The 21,506-nt window shown below is 34.9% G+C and overlaps 1 protein-coding gene across 2 annotated transcripts in view; it reads left to right on the plus strand.

Moving 5' to 3' along the window:
* Positions 1–322: 322 nt before the first annotated feature.
* The window catches only part of KLHL4 (kelch like family member 4), a 159,023-nt gene continuing 137,839 nt past the window's right edge, over positions 323–21,506 (plus strand). The window contains exon 1 of one of the 2 annotated variants that reach the window (XM_024241144.3): positions 323–965. In XM_024241144.3, the coding sequence (XP_024096912.1) occupies positions 544–965 (422 nt within the window). In that variant the 5' untranslated portion in view covers positions 323–543. The remainder of the gene's footprint in view (positions 966–21,506) is intronic. The other variant, XM_002831856.6, reaches the window with a different exon arrangement.

Consider the following 21,506-nt stretch of genomic DNA (forward strand, 5'->3'; position numbering starts at 1 on the left):
ATTCCTCTGTCGCATATTATCATGGAACAAAGTGGCACATTTTTAGAAGTGGGCTACTGAGAAATGAATCTAGCAGGGGAGGCGTGAGTAGAAGGAATCTAGAAGAAAATAAGTTTAAACACTTCGCTTTGGCTCACTTGCCTGGGTTTCGGCTGCAGCTACTGTACTTTGATACTGAAGAAGCAGGGCTAGATATTTACAAGTCCAAGCAGTAGGGCAGCAAGCCTGCAAATCTAACAGCTGGAGAGTGTTGTGGTGGCTGCTTTCCTGTGGTAAGCTGATTTACTTGTTTAAGGTCTGACCTCATCATCCTGTCAGCATGGGTTCCCACCTACACTGTTAGCTGCAGCCTTCTGCTTCTGCTAGAAGGCTACAAGTATTCACAGTGTATCATAGGCAGTGGGGGAGGGGAGAGAAAGCAAGAAAGACTGCTCTCGGCACTTGTGCTTTTGTTAGTTCTACAGAAGAGGCAGAAAAACAAGAGATAACAAAGGCTCCGTTTCCTTTCTGTGAGAGAAGGCTTTTGTCTTTCCTCCTGCTACGATGTCAGTGTCTGGCAAGAAAGAGTTTGATGTGAAACAGATCCTAAGGCTACGCTGGAGGTGGTTTAGTCATCCTTTTCAAGGTTCCACCAACACTGGAAGCTGTCTTCAGCAGGAAGGATATGAGCATAGAGGGACCCCGGTTCAGGGCAGGTTGAAGAGCCACTCTCGGGACAGAAACGGACTGAAGAAAAGCAACAGTCCTGTCCACCACAATATACTGGCACCAGTGCCAGGACCGGCCCCTGCCCATCAGAGAGGCGTTCAGAATTTGCAGCAACATAATCTGATAGTACATTTTCAAGCAAATGAAGATACTCCTAAGGCAGTTCCAGAGAAGAATTTATTCAAAGAAGCTTGTGAGAAACGCGCACAAGATTTGGAGATGATGGCTGATGACAACATAGAAGATTCTACAGCAAGGTAAGAGTTTTGGTCGCATAACTGAAAGCCGTAACTTCAGTTAACTTATCCTCTACAATTCATGTTTAGTGTTTAAGTAGAAAGTGTCATAATAATCTCTGAGTTTGTATTCAGCCAATCAGGGCCTCTCAGAAACCGTTTCCTCTAAGTTTATAAAAGAAAACAGCAATAATGAATACGTCTTTATAATTACTGGAAATTTGGGGGGTGGGTTATGAGTTTACTTCTCCTATTTTCATTAAGAATTCAGTTCAATTCTAAGAGATGTTTATTGTAATTACTAATGTTCTATAAATACACTCCGTGGCTCAGATGTTTAAATGCAATTCTTTGTGCAAGTGTTATGAATCACGGAGAACTCTTTCTGACATTGTGAGTTAGGCCAACTTTAACAAAATAAAAGCTGTGACTGATCAGCACATCCTTATCTGTTTCCTTAGTACATAGTTGTGATATTGACTCTTAAAACTGTGTTATCTTTATGTGACAATATGGAATATTTGGCATTCGGAGACTCATTTCAAGTTGTATTACTTTCATAGCTAGTTTTTGCAAGCATGAAAATATTCTGCATAAAGCAGGTAATAAGATGCTACTTACAGCAATGTGATCTTAAAGCGGGAAATGGAGCATTTCAGCTTTTACATAAAATGAAAATTGAATAAACAGTGACGATATAGTGTAGTTTGGGTATAGTTCATAAAACATTTGATTTTGTCTTTACTTTTATGCCCACCGGTATTGTTTTAGTGCAAGAAAATTACGTTCTGTTCTCTAATACTGTCAACTATAACTTAACCTAGTGTATCCTTATCTCTTTGTTTTTTGCTTTTTCACTATCAGACATTTTTATAGTTCCAATGTGTTTTAGACACAGTTGATAATATTGGCAATGTAATTAATATTCAGTACTACCATAGAAAAATAAGTGTTTTTGTGCATTTTAGATCATATAGTAGTTCAACATGCTAATTTATTTGGAAACCTGGTTATCTGGCATACTATGTCTCTACATAAAAATAGAGAAGAAGAACTGGCAGATTTGCTTCTTAATATAAGTTTTCCCAATAAAACAACCTCACAGTGTCTTGCTTTCATAAATTCAAAACAGAATATCAGAAGAAGAAGCAGCCTAATAACATGACAGCAAAATGATGCCTTTATAGGAACTCAGTCTTGTTGAATATAAACATGCAGAAGACTTTGTGAAATGACATTAAATAATAATGTTAGATTGTCTGCCATATAAACTTCTCAGGAAATAAAGCACGTATGTGTGAAATTTTCCTAAATATTTTGTGCTTGCTCGTGGAAAAGCTATATAACTGTAGGGATTGCAGGTTGCATTTGGTACAACAAATAAGACTCTCAAAGTAATATAGAGTCCATAATTTTAAGTTCAGCAGGCTTTCAAATTTGTTCTCCTCACCAAGAGCAATTTTAAAAAAACTGCTGAATTTGGAGATTAATAAATGAATTTAACTCTGCTGTAGAGAAATTTAAATTACCAACTGTAACCTTGGAACAAAATTATTTGAGAATACGTGAATTAATTTTCTAGTATGGGAATATTTACAATAAAATAGACGTTAGAAAAAATGTTAGGTAAAATGTCAAATTTAAAGCGTCATCAAGTGACAGTTTTAAAAAGCGCATTTATCCTTTGATTTTATTCCTGACATTTTTTATTTTCTAAAGAAATGCCTTGTTAATTATTCTATGGTTTCATTGGAAAGCTAACATTTTCTTAATATACATACAGGAAATGGTTTTATAGGTGTGCCAAGGATATCTTAGGCAAGAGGGGCTAAATTGAAGATCTTATTAATTGAAATACGATGGTTTATTACCTTCTCCTTAACCATTCTAAATCTTCCTGTCTTGGTCCAGCATCATTTGAGAAGGAGCTTTCTGATGCCTTGCTTCTCCAGTGCCTCTCTTCTTAAGCAATATTGGGGAGCAGGAAGAAAAGATCCTAACAAGTTGGCAGCAGGCTGCCATCCCCTCAATATAACTTCAGTGGTTTTTTAAAAAAGAAAACAGTAGTGAGTGTGGAGAATTATCATACTAGCACAAGATGAGCTATGACGCTCAGAGCAAAGTAAGGCTCTTTAAGCCATCCAGATTTCTACAAATATTATGGGGAATAAATAGAGAATGGACTAAATTGCAAACATGCAATAATAGCAGAATAAATCACAGTTAGTCCTGGAAGGGATATTAAAGCCAACATTGTTAAAGTTATGTTAACATGTTGGTTTGGAAAGTTAAAAATCCAAATGTATTCATACGAAATTCAATTATAAGTACATAGAGCATTTAGGAACAGCTCCGTATTGTGATCCCACACTGTGAGTATTCGTATACCAGTATGCTGGTCATCAGAGACCTGTGCTCAATTATCATTTTACTTTTGTCCTAGTTATCAACTAACTCTGCATCTTTGCTTCCCTTTCCTTATTTCAACCATAGCATTCCAACAAAAAGAACACATATTTTAACACTGTATTATGATGATGCTTCCTATGTGACAGAGTATTTAATTATGAAATCATATATATAGGTATTTGCAATTGCTCATAAACATATTATTGCATAAGTATACAGATGGATGTCACAGTGTTAACATGAAAAATCATGCTTACTGCATTTACTGAAAGAGATGTCGTGATTTCCTCTTTGTGTTCGAAGACATTGAACAAAGTGCAAATGAACCATTTATGGGCCAAGAACATGCCCCAGTACAAAATTGGACATTTACAGAGCTGTTTAATTCTAAGGAATTGTCAGGAATGGGGACCATGCCCTCATTTTACCTGTTGGGGTTTCAGGCTTTTGCACAACCTATCAACTGTACTGATATGTGACTTTAAATATTTTTGTCATCTGTGCACTGCTAGAAAAGACTCCATTCTTTCTTTACTAGAGCCCTTTCCAAGTTTCAAGTGAGGTTTGCCTAGAAAAAATGAGCAGATGTTATTGTATATGTTGCTATCCAAAAGAAAGTAGGATTGGATGAATAAGACTTAGAATTTATTAATAATTTATTCCGCAAAGATTGAGCATTCATTGTGTTCCAGGCACTCTTCTAGACGTTAGGGATAAAACAGGATCAAAACAGAGAAATCTGTTTTCATTGAATCATTGAATATACATTCTAATGGGAAGAGAGAGGCAATAAAAACAAACCAAATTATAATATTTAGGTGATTATAAATAATATGAGAAAAATTAATTCGAAAGAATAGAGTGAAGTAGAGGGCACTCCTTCAGATAGAGAAGGCTTTTTGGATGAAGTACAAATCAATGCCACATGTCCCCACAGAGTCCATTGATTAATGTTCAAAATATTCCTTAACTTAACCGGTGAACTAAAAATTATGTCCTGCCCTGTTATTCATTATAGTGATTTTAGGATCACATGCGTGGTCCATGGCCACGGAGGTGACTTTCCAGCCATCCTGTAACCATGTTGCTCTTTTGCCCTCTGGGGATATGGCTATTCAGCCAGCGTGGCACGTGCCTCATACAGAGACCTCTGCCTTTTATGAAAATAGACACATGATAGTGTATTTACCTTTTTTAACAAAGCGATTCAGATAGGGTCAAATGTATTTAGGTCTTCATCCTCAACACAAACCCATCTGTTTTATGAAATCTGCTAGGGAAATACTCACGCATAAGAGAAATTCTAAGTCTAAAACAGTGAAACTTATTGTAAAATTATTTCCCATAAAGCAGAAAATGAGATATGTGGGTATCTGCAGGGAGTGCTTTCCAGGAAGAAATCAATTTCATGGGACCTGAGATGGGATTGTGGTTGATAGTGTATCTGGAGAAGCACGCTCAACAGAGAGAGTGGTAGGAAATGACTTTGGAAAGGTAACAATAACAAAACAATACTAATACAACATTAAAAATAAGAAGTACCTTTTGTTGACGCTTACTGTGTGCCAAGCGTGGAGCACTTTACATATATTTTCCCCTGCCCCCAAGGAAAATCTTTGAATGTGAAGCTGGTGTTCACATCTACAATTGGTATTTCTCCAGGTATGATATCTGTTAATGTTGTTGTTGCCTGTCTTCTTACGAGGTGAAAATAGTGTGATTTTCTGAAGTTCAGAACTAGGCCTGCTTCACTTAACTTTGCACTGCATTATTCAACAGAGACTTTTATGTCAAATGAAGGAATGAGAAATGAACTAAAATTATATTGTTATTTACAGAAAGGTTAAGGTTAAATCTTTTTGCCTACGGTTTAAAACACACCGCACAAAATTACATAAGTTATTCAATTGCTTTACTACATTTAGAACATTACGACAAAAAATTTAAATTTATTCCAATGATTCCTAACATTTTTAGAGATGAAACCTTTGCTGGTTGATCTCAAATCCTTGCTACTCATTGCCTCAATCCTGAGAGTGAGGTACCATGGTCCTCATGTCTCATTGTCTCATTCCTGACAGTATGGTATCACATATATCATTAAGTTAACATTCATTAAAATATATTTAATATTTCAAAATTTGGGGACTCTCATTTAAGGATCTTGGTGATACTTTGGAGACATATTCTTTTATAAGATTAAACATAGTTATTATTTCTGATATGTGAAAGACATCATTTAATTTTTGCATTTGGAAATAGAAATAAAGGCTTCAAAATGCATTGTATTATGTAACATGTGATGTCAAGAGCAGCATATTAATTAGTGATGTCAAGAGCAGCATATTAATTATATTGACGTGTTGAAAATTGCACAAACGTTCAGTCACTTTGTACTTTAAAGACTTTTTTGGAAACTTGTATGTCTTCTTTCTGACTCTTGCCCCTAATGCTAATCTTGTTGATGCCTTAAGACATTATAAGTCATATGACTTTATTAGTGAAAATAATTGCAGTGTTTTATACATATATGTACACATATATGTGTATGTATGCATTTTTACCAGTGTGAAATTATTTTATTTAAAGGAGAAAGAAAAACTGATATCAAGGAGGAGCACTGGGGAACACTGGATCCTCAGTTAAAAAACTTAAGTCAAAATCAATATTCTGAAAGGTGAACCTGGAACATCTTATGGTGCCAGAAAATAAGTATTCAAAAAAATGATGTAGGTGTGTCAAAGGGACACAGGGATCAACTAAAAAAGCTCCCAATAGCCAAAACTGGAACAATTTAAATAGCAAAATGAAATACTATTGGATTGCAAATCATAATATAAAATAAACACCCACGAGTCCATACCGATATAAATAAATGATGGAGTAAATGAGAAGGCCGGCCACGGTGGCACATGCCTGTAATCCCAGCACTTTGGGAGGCCGAGGCAGGCGCATCACTTGAGGTCAGGAGTTCGAGACCAGCCTAGCTAACATAGTGAAACCCCGTCTGTACTAAAAATACAAAAATTAGCCGGCCGTGGTGGCAGGCACCTGTAATCCCAGCTACTCGGGAGGCTGAGGCAGGAGAGTTGCTTGAACGCGGGAGGCAGAGGTTGCAGTGAGCCGAGATTGCGCCACTACACTCCAGCCTGGGCGACAGAGTGAGACTCCGTCTCAAAAAAATAAATAAATAAAAATAAATAAATAAATGAAAGAAAAAAGACTTTTTTTGTGCAGAAGAATTTCAAATAATTTATGCCAGCACTCTGCCCTCAAAGAGGTTGAGCAGAATACTGGGCCTTAAGTGTAAGCCGCACATAGTGACTTCTTTCCAAAGGGTTGAGTACGGTATGAAAGAATGGCAGGAAAGTGTAAATTTATACCATTAGTGGAGAAGTCTGACAAATATGAGCTTAGCCAGATACTCAAGTTTAACATCAAAAGTGCTCAAAATTGCTAAAATTTTTTACATTCTCACCAAAAAATAAAAATAAATTGGTGAGGTGACAGATATGATAATTAGTTTATCGAATCTTTTTAACGTATACATAGATCAAAACATTGCATTGTACCCCATAAATAAGCATAATTATTAACTGTCAATTAAACATTTTAAACATTAAAATATTGTTCAATCATGTTGACAGTATATACACTTAGTGTGATGTAATGACAATAATATTTTACCTTTGTTATCTTCCTCCCCCACCCCCATCATTCCAATCTAATCATAAGAAAAACATCAGAGAAATTTACATAGGGGGACGTTCTGCGAAATACCTGGTCTATACTCCTGAAACTGTCAGTATTATCAAAAAAGAAAATCTGAGAAACTGTCACAACCAAGAAGAGCCAAAGGAGACATGAAATATAAATGTGATGTGTTACAGAAAACGGACCTTTGGTGGAAACTGAGGAAATTGAACAAAAATGGACGTTAGTTAATAATAATGTATGAATATTGGTTACTTAATTGTAACATATTTACGTTACTAACAAAATGTTAATAGTAAAATAAATTGAGTGCGGAGTATGTGGGGACTCTATTCTGATTAAACTATCACAGGTTTTCTTTAAAAAAATGCAACATTTTAGCAAGGGTTATCTGAGTGAATCAATTTCCTAAGTCAGCAATAAAGGACCATCTAATTGGGAAAACTGGGTATTGGTTGTCGTTTGTTTTGCTTGTGTTTGTTGGCAACTAGTTAACGTAATACTGAGTCAAAATCAATGGGCTGTTACCATCTCTAATGCATAAATCCTATACATTAGAAACAAGATAATATCCTAAAGGCAATCCTAAGGAAGTTAGCTAAAGTTCTGATAACATCTAGTAACTACATGCAGTATCAAATCTGATTAACATGATATTAATTGTGGCTATCATTCAGTGTATATCAATTTTAAGGATGTAGCAACTAATAAAATCACAGTTGGGTATAATAGAAAAACTTATTTTTTAATCACTGAGGATTCCACGAACACTAATGAAGTGGTATATATTTATTTGTATTTTCAAATAAAAATATGGCCTGCTACTTTAAAATAATATTTACGTTGCTGTGATTTATCTCCAAAAGAAAAACAATGACAGATATAAGACAGTCTTTATTATATAAAAATTTTTATTATCTTCCTATGCTAAAAGAAAAATATAGTCATTGAGCATATCTTACTTATGGTGTTTCTATTCCATTTAGATAATCATTTCACCATGAAGAATGGAAAATTTTCAGCTATGGTGTTTGTTTGAGAAATAAGATTTTACAAGTAGACTAAAAATAACTATCTAAGAAAAGGTGACTAGAAGTGAGAAAACTTAAATCAAATAGTTTTCAGTCATCTGATGTTTTAGGATTAAATGAGCATCATTGAAATTTTGAACATTAACCATTACATAAAGGTTTACTCTGGAAACACTATAACGTACGTATTTTCTAAATCAATACATATATATTATACTTACACTATCATTTGCACTGAAAGAGACCAATTATCAATGATGATATTTATTGAAACTATCAGCAGTGAATTCATAGTTCTTTGTAACTTCCGGTTAACATTCCTTAGCTTATCACTATTAGTCACTATGACTCATCCCTTGCAGACTTTCAAATATTAACTGTACAGAATGTGTGTCTTGCCCTCCTCCCCACATAGTCTATTGCTCTTTCTTCATCAGTAGCCATACTAAATACCTTGCAATTTTCTCGGCGCTTATATAACAGAAGCAATTGGTTCTTCATCAAGCCCTGGGTAGCTTACTAAAGGGAAGCTATCTATTACATTTCTTGTCTACCCTTTTCCTGTAAAACTAGACTGCTATCAGCACAGTGAGACTTAGGTGTCCTTTTCTGGTTAATGTTGATTACAGCACCTGTAACAAAACTGAAAACAATGCATGAGTAACAGACTGTCACATAAAATTGTAAGCAACACAGCTACTTAATTTAGTCTGAAGTATGTTGCAACATGCCAAAATTCAGTTGTTTAAGATGTTGGTTTTCTATTAATGTTTCCTCCATTCAAGAATTATTTATTGAGCCCTCATTTATGTGCATGATGGTTTCCTACTCATACAAATGAATAAAAAGGTAAATAATATGTGCTAATTTTCACCAGAGGCTTATGGCATAGTTGGAGAGATAAAGTGTATTCACTTGAAAGGTTTCATGACCTTAAAAAAGAAGTGCAATATAAGAATACTTTAAATTGCTTAGTCATTGAGCTCCATAGGCATTCAAAGAAAAGAAAATCTTTCTGGCCAGAACAATCTTGGAATGTTTCATGGAGGTGACATAATTTGAGATTAAGCTTGAGGAATGGACATATTTTAATACAGCTATGGGAAATAATTAATTATAGGAAGAACGAAAAACCTTTCTATTGCCTTTCTAGGGAAAAAGGTAATGAAGCAGAGAAGTTTAATGTATACTCCAATGGAAGACTTCAGTTTTGTCGAAATGAAAGACATATATTGGAGAAGAGTACAAAATGAGGAGACTGAAAAAGAAGGTCAGAGCTATATTATGGAGGCTCTTAAAAGACAAGATAGGGACTCTGGACATTTTCTTAGAAGTCAGAGCTTATTAATCCTCAAGAAATCTCTAAAATATATTGTGTGTGTGAATATTTTGAGGGAGAGGTTCCATTCTCTTTCCTCAGGTTCTCAAAAAGTTCCATTTTACAAGAAAATTTAAGAGGTACTGTTGTAGACAATGAAGAATCAGTGAAAACTATCAAACTATGGAATGAAATAATGAAAACAATGGAAAAATTTGTCATTGAATTTCCTGAACAACAGATGAAAATAATCTGCAATTTTTAGTTAATGAGATTTTTGCAAGGAAGTTTTCCCAGGCAGTTAGAAACACCTCACTTTTATATTTACACTAATTGTCATCTTGACATGTATTACCTAATCTACTATAAAAGATTCCAAGCTTTTGAGAACGTTCTTAAAAATATAGCTCTGCAACCCTGTATCCTAAGCTGTTGCATCAGAGCACCATCTTGAAACTGGACTCACCATTACAGTGTGTCCTGCATTGGAGGCCAATAACCACTTATACTCTTTGTCCCTGAGACCTCATCATCATTTTATCACATTCACATGGGTGCCTGCAGCACCACAACCCTGGCTGCCAAGAGCCTGGGCCTGATGTTAAAACGAAGACCTAGGCAACCAAAGCCACGTGACACTCTCCTCCCTAGGAAAGAGTTGGACCTGCACAGCAGAGAATCTTCTGAACAACTTGCCAGCTTCCCACACCCGCACATATATGTGTGTGCCCATGCCCAGCCTCATAGCCAGTTTAGTGGCTGTTCCAACCCCCTGGAGAGCTTTCCACTCCCCCACATTCAACATGACAACCAGCCTGGTGTTTCCTTCCCAGCAAAACGGTGACACTGCCATCCCAGAGCTCCACAGCCTACGCCACTGACATATATACCATATAAAAGTGACACTCTAGGATTCATCTGTAGGTAAGAAAGACTCTCTCTGGGAAAGCTACTCACAAAATTGGAAGAAAAAACAATTGTTCTACTAGATGCACAGATAACAACCTGAGCACACAAGAAACATGAAAAAGCAAGGAAACATAATACATACAAAGAAACATGATAAGTTTCCAGTAACAGATCACTGGAGAATGAAATTCTGTAGCATCACAACCTTGGCTGCCAGGAGCCTACGCCTGATGGTAAAACTAAGACCTAGGCATCTAAAGCCTAGAAAGAATAGGGAACGTAGAAAGAATATTTACAAAATGCCTGAAAAGGAATTTAAAATAATGATTATAAGGAAACTCAACATGATACAAAAAAATTCAAACAAACGATTCAGAAAAATTAGGGAAACAATTTGTGATCTAAGTGAAAAATTCAACAAAGAGATAGATATAATGAAAAAGAATTAAGCAGAAATTTTGGAGCTGAAGAATTTCATAATGAAATAAAAATACAATTGTAAGCTTAATAATAGACTAGATTACGCAGGAGAAAGTATTTCTGAACTCAAAGGCAAGCTTTTTGAAATAACTCAGTCAGAGAAAAAGTAATAATAAAGGAGAATGAATAAAGCCCACAGGACTTATGAGACACCATTAAATAAAGAAACTCACAGTTTAACAGTGCTCGAGGCTGTGCGCCATGGCTAACGCCTGTAATCCCAACACTTTGGGAGGCCGAGGCAGGTGGATTATGAGGTCAAGAGATTGAGACCATCCTGGCCAACATGGTGAAACCCCGTCTCTACTAAAAGTACCCTAAAACTTAAAGTATAATAATAATAATAAAAGAAATTCAAGAAAAATAAAATAAAATAAAATAAAATTGTATGTTTGTATTGTGAAAAAAAAAAAGTACAAAATTAGCTCGGTGTGGAGGTGCATGCCTGTAGTTCTAGCAACTCGAGAGGCTGAGGCAGGGGAATCGCTTGAACCCAGGAGGCAGAGGTCACAGTGAGCCAAGATTGTGCCACTGCACTCCAGCCAGGTAACAGAGCAAGACAAAAAAAAAAAAGAGTGTTCCAGGGAGAAGTGATGGAGAAAGTCACAGAAAACCTGTTTAACGAAGTAGCTAAACACTTTCCAAGTATGGCATCTTATCACGATCATCCAGATTCAGGAAGCTCAAATGTTTCCAATTATGTTCAACCCAAATATAGCTCCTCTGAGGCAGACTATAAACAATCTGTCCAAAATCAAAGACAGAGAGAGAATTCTAAAAGCTACAAAAGGTAAGGACCAAATCACATTTAAGGGAATACTCATTGGACTTTCAGCAGATTTCTCAGTAGAAACTTTTCACGTCAGGAGAAAATGCAATTATATATCCAAAGTGATAAAAGGAAAAAAAAACCACTGTCTTTCACTAATCCCATGTTCAGCAAAGCTAACCTTTACAAATGAAGAAACAGTAAAGACCTTCCTAAACAAAAGCCAAGGGAATTTATGACCATTAGACTGGCCTTACAAGAAATACTTAAGAGAGTACTGCAACTAGAAATGAAAAGATGATAATTACTATAACAAAAACAGGAAATTATGAAACTCACCAGTAAATGTTAATTCATAATCCAACTCAAAATACTCCAGGGCTATAATGGTACTATGTGCATCATTCAATATTCTAGTGTAAAGGTTTAAAGTCAAAATGGTGAAAAACAAGATTTAGGATTAGTGGCTAAGTAATACAGAAAAGTTTTAATATACTCAAATTGAGTACAATTAATATAATGATTAATATTATACCTTAACTGGAAGAGAAAAGTATTCCTTTTGGCAAAAAAACCTAGTCATGAGAACAATCAGGAAAACTTTTCTGTAGTTCCCTAGAAGAGTATAGAGTCTTTAATCTTGATCTTTTATTATTAAATTCTCTATATGTGAGCCCTACAGTGTAGACTGCATATGCTTCAGAAAGAAAATGTTTGTTTCCAGAACAGTCATGATACTGCAATATTGTGTTTTTCAAAAAATGGCTGGACATAGCAGATAATCTCAGAGAAGATTTGGAGACATAAAACCATACTTTTTAATATCCTTTTTTTGAATAAAGACCATGCCAAATGTAAAAAATAAAATGTACCTTGATAAGACAATAAAGAGATTCATTTTCTTTGAGGATGTAATGTCCAATTATAAAACATTTAGGTCAATATAATTTAAATGCCTTAATCCAGAAGCACTTAATGTTCCATGTTAATTAGGCAACTAGGATACTACATTAGAAATTTCAACAAGTACTGTAAGCAAAGAATTATAGTAGCCAGCATAGTGTGATAAAAATTTATCTCCTTAAAACAAACACATAGCTTAGATCTTAAAACCTACTCAATTTTCTCATTGTTAGTAATGAGCTTGCTTATTTTCACCCCCAAAATTTGTCAGTAAAAACCTTCTATGAGGGAAAGGAATTCAAGAGCTTTCTGTAGAGCCAAAATGAATGAATTAAACAAAAATCAGGGTACAGTCCAAGAATAAAGAACATTGAAACCAGGTTATTAAGTAAAGAGAGTTTCAATTAGGAGTGATGATCAGTTTATCTAGTCAAGGCCACAAAACCGGAAATGGGAGTCTGTGATAAAGGGGACACAAAAAAGAAGAATGGAAAACCCCAAGGTTAGAAACTCAGCAGGAATAAAAGAAAGCAAGTCTGTTAAATGTATAAAGTTATAAAGGTTGTAACAGAGTAGAATGATGGGGGCAGTTCATTTTCAGAGACCCTAGTAAATGTAGCTACTCCTGGGACAATTCTCTTTCCTGACATTGCTAAATAAGATCTTGGACTTCACTATGCCCAATAGTTACGTAGGGAGCTCATTAAAAATGTAGTTGTTCAGTATCCAGTATCACAGAATTGGACTTATTGGTTTGGGGGTAGAACATAGGAATTTGAATTTTTAACAAACTTCTCAGGTAATATTGACTCAGGAACCAAACTTTAAAAAAAAACACTTTATTAACTCCTGACAGCCCAGTTTATCAGGATTCTTACAGAAATCTAACACTTGATATATTGATAATGGTAAACTTGAAAGAAATAAATCTAAGACTTGAATCTGTGACTTACAAGTTCCCACATGTTGACCAGGTGGATGCTTAAAAACAATAGAGTCAACAGCATTAATTTAACCTTGCGCCTCTCCTACATGTTATGTGGAAGGATGGCAAAGAAATAGAAATGGAGGTCCTTCCCTGAAGGAGTTCATAATAAAGTTGGAATAAAAAATACAACCACTCATAAAAGCTTTAAGAGCAATTACAAAACAGCAACTTGGCATGGATCACTTGGTGTTTAACAGTATAGAAGCTATTCAGGATAACTAAGATGGAAGTAGGGTTAATGATTCAAGACCTCTTAAGATGCAAACATAGAAAGCTTAATGCAAGAATAGAAGGTGGAAAATGAGATGAAAAATTAAGCCCTTCTTTACAAATTATGAATCTGATTAAGAGATTTAATATGTTAAATAATCACCTTTCCAAAGCACTTGTCTGATCTTAGTAAAGTGGAGAAGAAAGTTTGATAGCACTTTGTATACTTCTTGCAACTGATCAAGATTTTCTTTTATTTCTATATTAAGTATTGTAGATACACTTGAACTCCGTAAATGATTAGAACAAGTACATATACTATAATTTCACAACTAGTACATATCTGAGGATGAAGAAAATATTTGCTCTGAATTTTTTTCATCCTTTCTACTTCCATTGAATTGACCTTATAATAATTGCATATTTACAGATACATTAGCATTTTAGAAGTAAAGGGACTTATAAAGAATGACCACACCTAATGAGTGGCAAAGCTGGGACTATAAGCCAAATTTCCTAATGCCTGGCTTCTCACAGCAGCATATTTTACTTCTTCCTTCTGATAAAATTATGAATGTTCAATCATCATGATAGCTGAAGATACTAGAAAGTGCTTAGATTAGGCTGATCACAAAATTATTTGGAGTTAAATATGTGAAATAATTGTGACACTTTAAATCCTATAACTACCGTATCAAATTAGGACATTTTACAAACCTTAGTATCCTAAAAATAGTTAAATCATCTTGCTCCACTCTTTGCAGAAAATATCTAAAACATTCAGCCAACTCAGGAGCAACTATTATACTCTGTAAATTGTCTATTAGCACCTGGGGGCTTCTCTATACTCTCAGTTCAACAGCAAGGCAACAGGGTCTCTGGCTAGGGATTCATCTGGTCTTTCAGCTTCTGTTCATTAGTTGTTTTGTGATATGGTTTGGATCTGTGTTTCTGCCCAAATCTCATGTCAAATTGTAATCTCCAATGCTGAGAGTGGGGCCTGGTGGGAGGTGATTGGCTCATGGGGGTAATTTCTTATGAATAGTTTAGCACCATCCTTTTGGTGCTGTTGTCATGATAGTGAGTGAGTCCTTGCAAGCTCTGATTGATAAGAGTGCATAGCACCTCCCCGTCTCTTTTGCTCCTTCTCCAACCATGTGCGGTGCCTACTCCTTCACCTGCCATGATTGTTAAGTTTTTTGAGGCCTCCCAGAAGCCAAGCAGATGCCGGGCTTATGCTTCTAGTACATCCTGCAGAACCATGAGGCAATTAAACCTCTTCTCTTTATAAATTACTCTGTCTCAGATACTTCTTTATAGCAATGCAAGAATGAATTAATAAATTTGGGTAATCGAGAACCAAATGAATTCCCATTTAAACTGTTAATATTTTGAAGTAGATCAATTTTGCAACTTTGTTCAAGAAATAAGGAGTTAATTTGAATACTACTGACAAGTTCTCTGAAAACTAAACAACAATTACCCTAAAACAAATTCGGCCCTATTCTCACTCTCCCTTCAGCAGTATAAAGCTGATGATAAATATAAATATGTAAAAATTTCTATGATGACTTTTAAAGTTACCTTGCAGTTTTTCTCTTCTTTAAGCCAAATTGTCAGAAATTACATAAGATTCTTGAAATTCCCTTTGTCATCCCTCTAGATAATTTAGTTAGTCTTCCCTTGACAGCTATATACTAGTAAGGGTGTGGTTATCATGTATTTTTTACTTTTGTATTAAAAGTAGCTTGCAAAAATAAATGAATACAATTGACTTGTTCCACTAAATTTTAGGTCATTAAAAGAGAAGCGAATACTTGCCAAAACATAAAAATGTATGAAATAGCTGATACTGCTGCCACTGAGGCTCAAATAATAGATATTTTCCCTGGCATAAAATAATTTTCTTTTGCCATTCTAGCATAGCATAAAAGTTTACAGGGTTATGTGAATATTAGTCACTTAGTGAAAATACAAATCTGAAAAAAATTGTGAAGAAGGTGAAAGTGGGGGGATATTCTGTGCAAAATTAATATATAGTATGTCATTATATTTTCATTTTGAAGAAAAAATATAATAGTGCTCCTAAGATTAATTTAAGAAAGAACTGTATAGGTGGTTGATTAAATCATTCTTAAATAGCTTCATTGTAACATAATTTTAAAATTTAATTTATAAGTTTTTGAAAAACAGCTTAAATATCTATATTTACTTTTCATATTGTATCACAAACATTAGTTTATGATTAACAAATAAATATAAAAAGAATTGCTACTGATTTGTTGAATGATTGTTTATATTTGTCTGTAATTGTTTATATTTTTAATGTGTATCTAAGAACAAAGAACAGTGCTCACTAAGAGAGCTGCTATAGCCAAGGTTGCATCTACAATACTGGAAAATAATGAAGTGCATTTATAAGAAAAAGAGTACACTAAAGATAGCTTGATGTTTCCCCTGCCTTTTTGCCTTAGTTAATATGTGGAAACCAAGAGATCATTGACTTGGAGCAATGTGTTTTTTGAAAACACATCAGCTGTTTGACTAAATCAAAAAGATAAAATAAAACACAATGTTTATTTATAATATGAATTTGAATTCTAAAGGTTTTCTTCAAATTATTTTATTTTTATATTAATGTTTTGATTTTATGTTTTCAACTTTAAATGGAAATTACAACAATGATTCGATGACAGTCACCTCAAAGTTTCAATACTATTTAACACGTTTATATAAATATATATGTAGATAGGTAGATATATAGATGTAGATACACACACATATACATACACACTTCTTAGAAAAGATTACACTTTCAAAAACCATGCCCTGTTATCAAGGTACAACTAACTAAATATATTTTGTTTTACTAATGAAATGCTTAAATGAAACTTAGCTAACGTAAATATGAAGAGATTTCCTTTAAATTTACTTAAGTTTTTAAAAATATCCCCATATTTATTTAGTTATCTATGTCAGTAGCTGTAATATCATTCTTCTCATTTGATAAAAACTAAGATCACAATATCCCAAAAAAGAGGGGTATTGGAAATTTTTATATTGATATGGTACTTGTAATTAATATCAAGCATTTTAAGAATTGAGAAGAAGGCAACCTCAAATCACTTAGTTGGTATTTCATTAAGAAATGCTTTTTAGGGCACGCATTTAATGGTACATGAATCTGGTGTGCTGGAAAGAGCAACAATCCTGTACTTAATGCCAAATACTAACGCATGAATAAAAAGGTTGAGAGTCTCACTTCAGATCTTCATTTTATGCTCGGCATAGACAACATCAAAGCTCCTGTTATTTTCCAAAGTCTGAGCTTTTCTCTTTCTCCCTTTCTTAACTCCTTATTTCTCTCTTCATTATTTTAATTCTTTTCCTGAGATGGGATGAACAGAAGTAAGAATTGATACATGCAGAGGCATCTCAACTGTAGGTTTCCTTCAAGAAAGTGTCTCCAGGGTGCAACAGAAGTCCACATGAATCAAAGGGGGATGTTATTCTGAGCCCATATATGTTAGGGATGACTATGTCATAACATCAGGGTTACATTGAAACTGACTATGTTATAAAGATTGTGCCTAAATATCTGAGTATGAACTAAGGATTACTGGTATTTGTGTTTGAAAGCTATTATAATTATTCCACTGATTTTTGTTTTTTAGTGTTCATTTTATTAACAGAGGTAAAACATAATTTAGGGTATCAGAAATATCCTTGGAAGAAGTGATAATTAATTTTTAGAGATGTATTACTATATTCAGAATATCTAATTAAATGAGAAAACTTTCTTTGGAAGTTTAGTAAATTCCATTCCTACCAATCACCATGGGAAATCCCAATTGGAGCTCACATTTTTATTAAGAGCTTTATTTTGTGGTAGCTTCCTGGAACCCTGTGGCAAGATCTAAAGAAAAGTCTCAAATTCTGCCACTATGTATTATTCATGCAATTTTTACTATGAGCTTCACTTATCTCCACATCCTCCATTTTCAATCCTTCACCTTCCTTCTCTTAAACTTCAGGAATTTATTGTTAGAAAACTTGGAAATTTAGAGAAACTGTATCACAGACCTCAAAGCTGAACTTAATCTTATATTTGAATTGCTTCTCTTGCTGGACATTGTTGTCGAAACCATTTCATTTTCTCACATTTAATTCAGGAACATAGACTTGGCAAATATTAAGTTTAAAAAATATAAAATTTTTCATCGTTTTTAAATTTTATGAATATTTATGGCTAAAATACACATTAACATTTGAAAGGAAGTACTGCATAGAAGATAAAATAATTTGTAATGTTCATGAAATTAGCAAATCCCAAAGAAATCAGAAATGTACAAATTAGATTCTGTATATTATATATACAGTATAATATACAGTATATAAAATGGTTAAGATATTTGTGTCATTTTTGTTTTAGACTGTTGCCATACTAGTATTTCTAAAATCTTTCACTCCTGAAGATTTTCATCATTTTGCAGTATCTGCTGCACTTTATGAGATGGGTAAAGAAGACATAAAACTGTTTTTTTCCCTCTATTCAACCTTTTTGTAATCACTATTTTAAAATAAAAAATATACCATGTTTTTCTCCCCAGGGTCTAGAGTTCCTTTAATGTCTTCTTCTTATCTGGAAGGTAACTTTATTTTTTCTACTTAAAAATATTCTTGGTAAGTTTTTTGTTATTTTTTACTCAATGCATCCGATTTTTGGACCCAATTATTTATTCTGGGCTTCAGAAATACTGAACAACTTGTTTTTATTACTTTTTTATAACTTGCTATTTCTCTAGGATTATTATATATATATATGTAATTTTTTTGCATCAAAAACTCACATTATGACAGTGTTAGCCTGATGAGAATATCTGGTGTGCTGGAAAGTAACAATCCTGTACTTAATGGCAAATAATAATGCACGAATAAAATAATGCACATCCTAACATCCAGCATTACTCTATTTAGTAAACTTCTTCCCTGATAAATTGATTAGTCAGTCCTTTCACCCTTATCTCCATCTATGAAGAGCCATTTTCTTGTTATAGTCATGCATCACTTAACAATGGGAATACAGTTTTAGAAATGTATTGTTAGGCAATTTTGTCTTTGTCTGAACATCACAGTGTATTTACAAACCAAGATGGGCTAGCCTACACATGTAGGCTATACGGTATATTATATAGCTACAAACCCGTATAGGGTATTACGGTACTGAATATTGTAGGCAGTTGTAGCACAATGGTACATATTTGCATGTCTAAAAATAAAAAGGACAGTAAAAATATGATATCAAAGATAAAAGAAGGGTACATCTGCATAGGGCACTTACCATAAATGAAGCTTGCAGGGCCTGAAGTTGTTCTAGGTGAGTTAGTGATTGAGTGGTGAGTGACTGTGAAGGCCTACAACATTACTGTACACTGCTGTAGACATTATAAACACTGTACACCTAGGCTACACTAAGTTAATTAAAATATGTTTTTAATAATTAATTATAGCTTACTGTAACTTTTTTACTTAATATTTTTAACTTTTATATTATTTTACTTTATATATTTTCAACTTTATATTTTTAACTTGTGATGCTTGAAACACAAATACATTCTACAGCTGTAAGAAATATTGTTATATCTTTATTCTATAAGTATTTTTCTGTTTTTTACATTTTTGTTTTCTCTTTTCAATATTCTTGTTAAAAATGGAAACTCAAACACGCGCATAATCCTAGACCTACACAGAATCAATATAATCAATATCACTGTCTTCTACCTCCACATCTTGTATCACTGGAAGGCCTTTGGGGCAATCATACACATGGAGCTGTATCTCTTATGATAACAATGCCCTCTTCCGGAATACCTCCTGAAGGCCCTGCCTGAATCTGCTTTAGAGTTAACTATTTTTAATAAGTAGAAGGAATAAAGGAATAAACTCTACCATAATGATAAAAAGTACAATATAGTATATATATATATAAGCCAGTAACATCATTGTTTATTGTCATTATCAAATATTATATATAATTAATTGTATGTGCTATATAATTATACAACTGGCAATGTAGTGTTTGTTTACACCAACTCCATCACAAACATTTGAGTAATGTGTTTCACTATGACATTAAGACAGCTATGATATCACCAGATGATAAGAATTTTTCAGCTTCATTATAATCTTAGGGAACCACTGTCATATGTGCAGTCCATTGTTGACTGAAACATTATGTAGCTGTTATGATTTGGCTCTGAGTCCCCACCCAAATCTCACCTGGAATTGTAATCCCCATGTGTTGAGGGAGGGACTTGGTGGGAGGTGATTGGATCATGGCAGCAGTTTCCCCCATGCTGTCTTGTGATAGTGAGGGTGTTCTCATGAGATCTGATGGTTTAAAAGTGGCAGTTTTGGCCGGGCACGGTGGTTCACGCCTCTAATCCCAGCACTTTGGGAGGCCGAGGCGGGTGGATCATGAGGTCAAGAGATCAAGACCACCCTGGCCAACATGATGAAACCCATCTCTACTAAGAATACAAAAAATTAGCTGGGTGTGGTGGTGCACACCTGTAGTCTCAGCTACTCAGGAGGCTGAGGCAGGAGGATCACTTGAACCTAGGAGGCAGAGGTTGTGGTAAGCCGAGATCATCCCCATGCCACTGCACTCCAGCCTGGGTGACAGAGAGAGACTCCATCTCAAAAAAAAAAAAAAAAAAAAAAAGTGGCAGTTTCCTCTGCGTTCTCTCTGTCTCTCCTGCCACCTTGTGAAGAAGGTGTTTGCTTCCCTTTCACCTTCCACTATGATTGTAAGTTTCCTGAGGCCTGCCCAGCTATGCAGAACTGTGAGTCAATTAAATCTCTTTTGTTTATGAATTACCCAGTCTTTCATAGTATCTTTATAGCAGTGTTAGAATGAACTAATACAGATAATTTGTACTGGTAGTGGGGTATTGCTATAAAGATAACCTGAAAATGTGGGAGCGACTTTGGAACTTGGTAACAGGCAGAGCTTGGAACAGTTTGGAGGGCTCAGAAAAAGATAGGAAGATGAGGGAAGGTTTGGAACTTCCTAGAGACTTGTTGAATCATTTTGACCAAAATGCTGATAGTAATGTGAGTAACAAAGTCCAGGCTGAGGTGGTCCCAGATAGAGATGCGGAACTCATTGGGAACTAGAGCAAAATTCAAGCTTGCTGTGCTTTAGCAAAGAAACTAGCAGCATTTTGCTCTTGCCCTAGAAATCTGTGGAACTTTGAACTTGAGAGAGATGATTTAGGGTATCTGGCAGAAGAATTTTCTAAGTAGCAAAGCATTCAAGAGGTGATCTGGCTTTTCCTGAAAGCTTACAGTTGTATGTGTTCACAAAGAGATGATTTGAAATTGGAACTTATGTTTAAAAGGGAAGCAGAGCATAAAAGTTGGAAAATTTGCAGCCTGGCCATGTGATAGAAAAGAACCCCATTTTCTGGGGAGAAATTTAAGCCTGCTGCAGAAATTTGCAAAAGAATCAAGGAGCTCAATATTAATAGCTAAGACAATGAGGAAAATGACTCCTGGGCATGGCAGAGATATTTGTGGCAGCCCCTCTCATCACAGGCCTGGAGGCCTAGGAAGGACAAATTGTTCTGTGGACCAGGCCCAGGACCCTGCTGCACTGTGCAGCCTTGGGAGCCCAGCCCTTGCATCAGCATGCCCTTGACGTGAGACATAAAGCCAAAAAATATTACTTTGGAGCTTTAAAATCTAATGACAGCCCAGCTGTGTTTTGGACACGCATGGGGCATGTGGCCTCTTTGTTTTGGCCAATTTCTCCTATTTGGGATGGGAA

This window comes from Pongo abelii, chromosome X (assembly GCF_028885655.2).
Source record: "Pongo abelii isolate AG06213 chromosome X, NHGRI_mPonAbe1-v2.0_pri, whole genome shotgun sequence".
NCBI lineage: Eukaryota > Metazoa > Chordata > Mammalia > Primates > Hominidae > Pongo > Pongo abelii.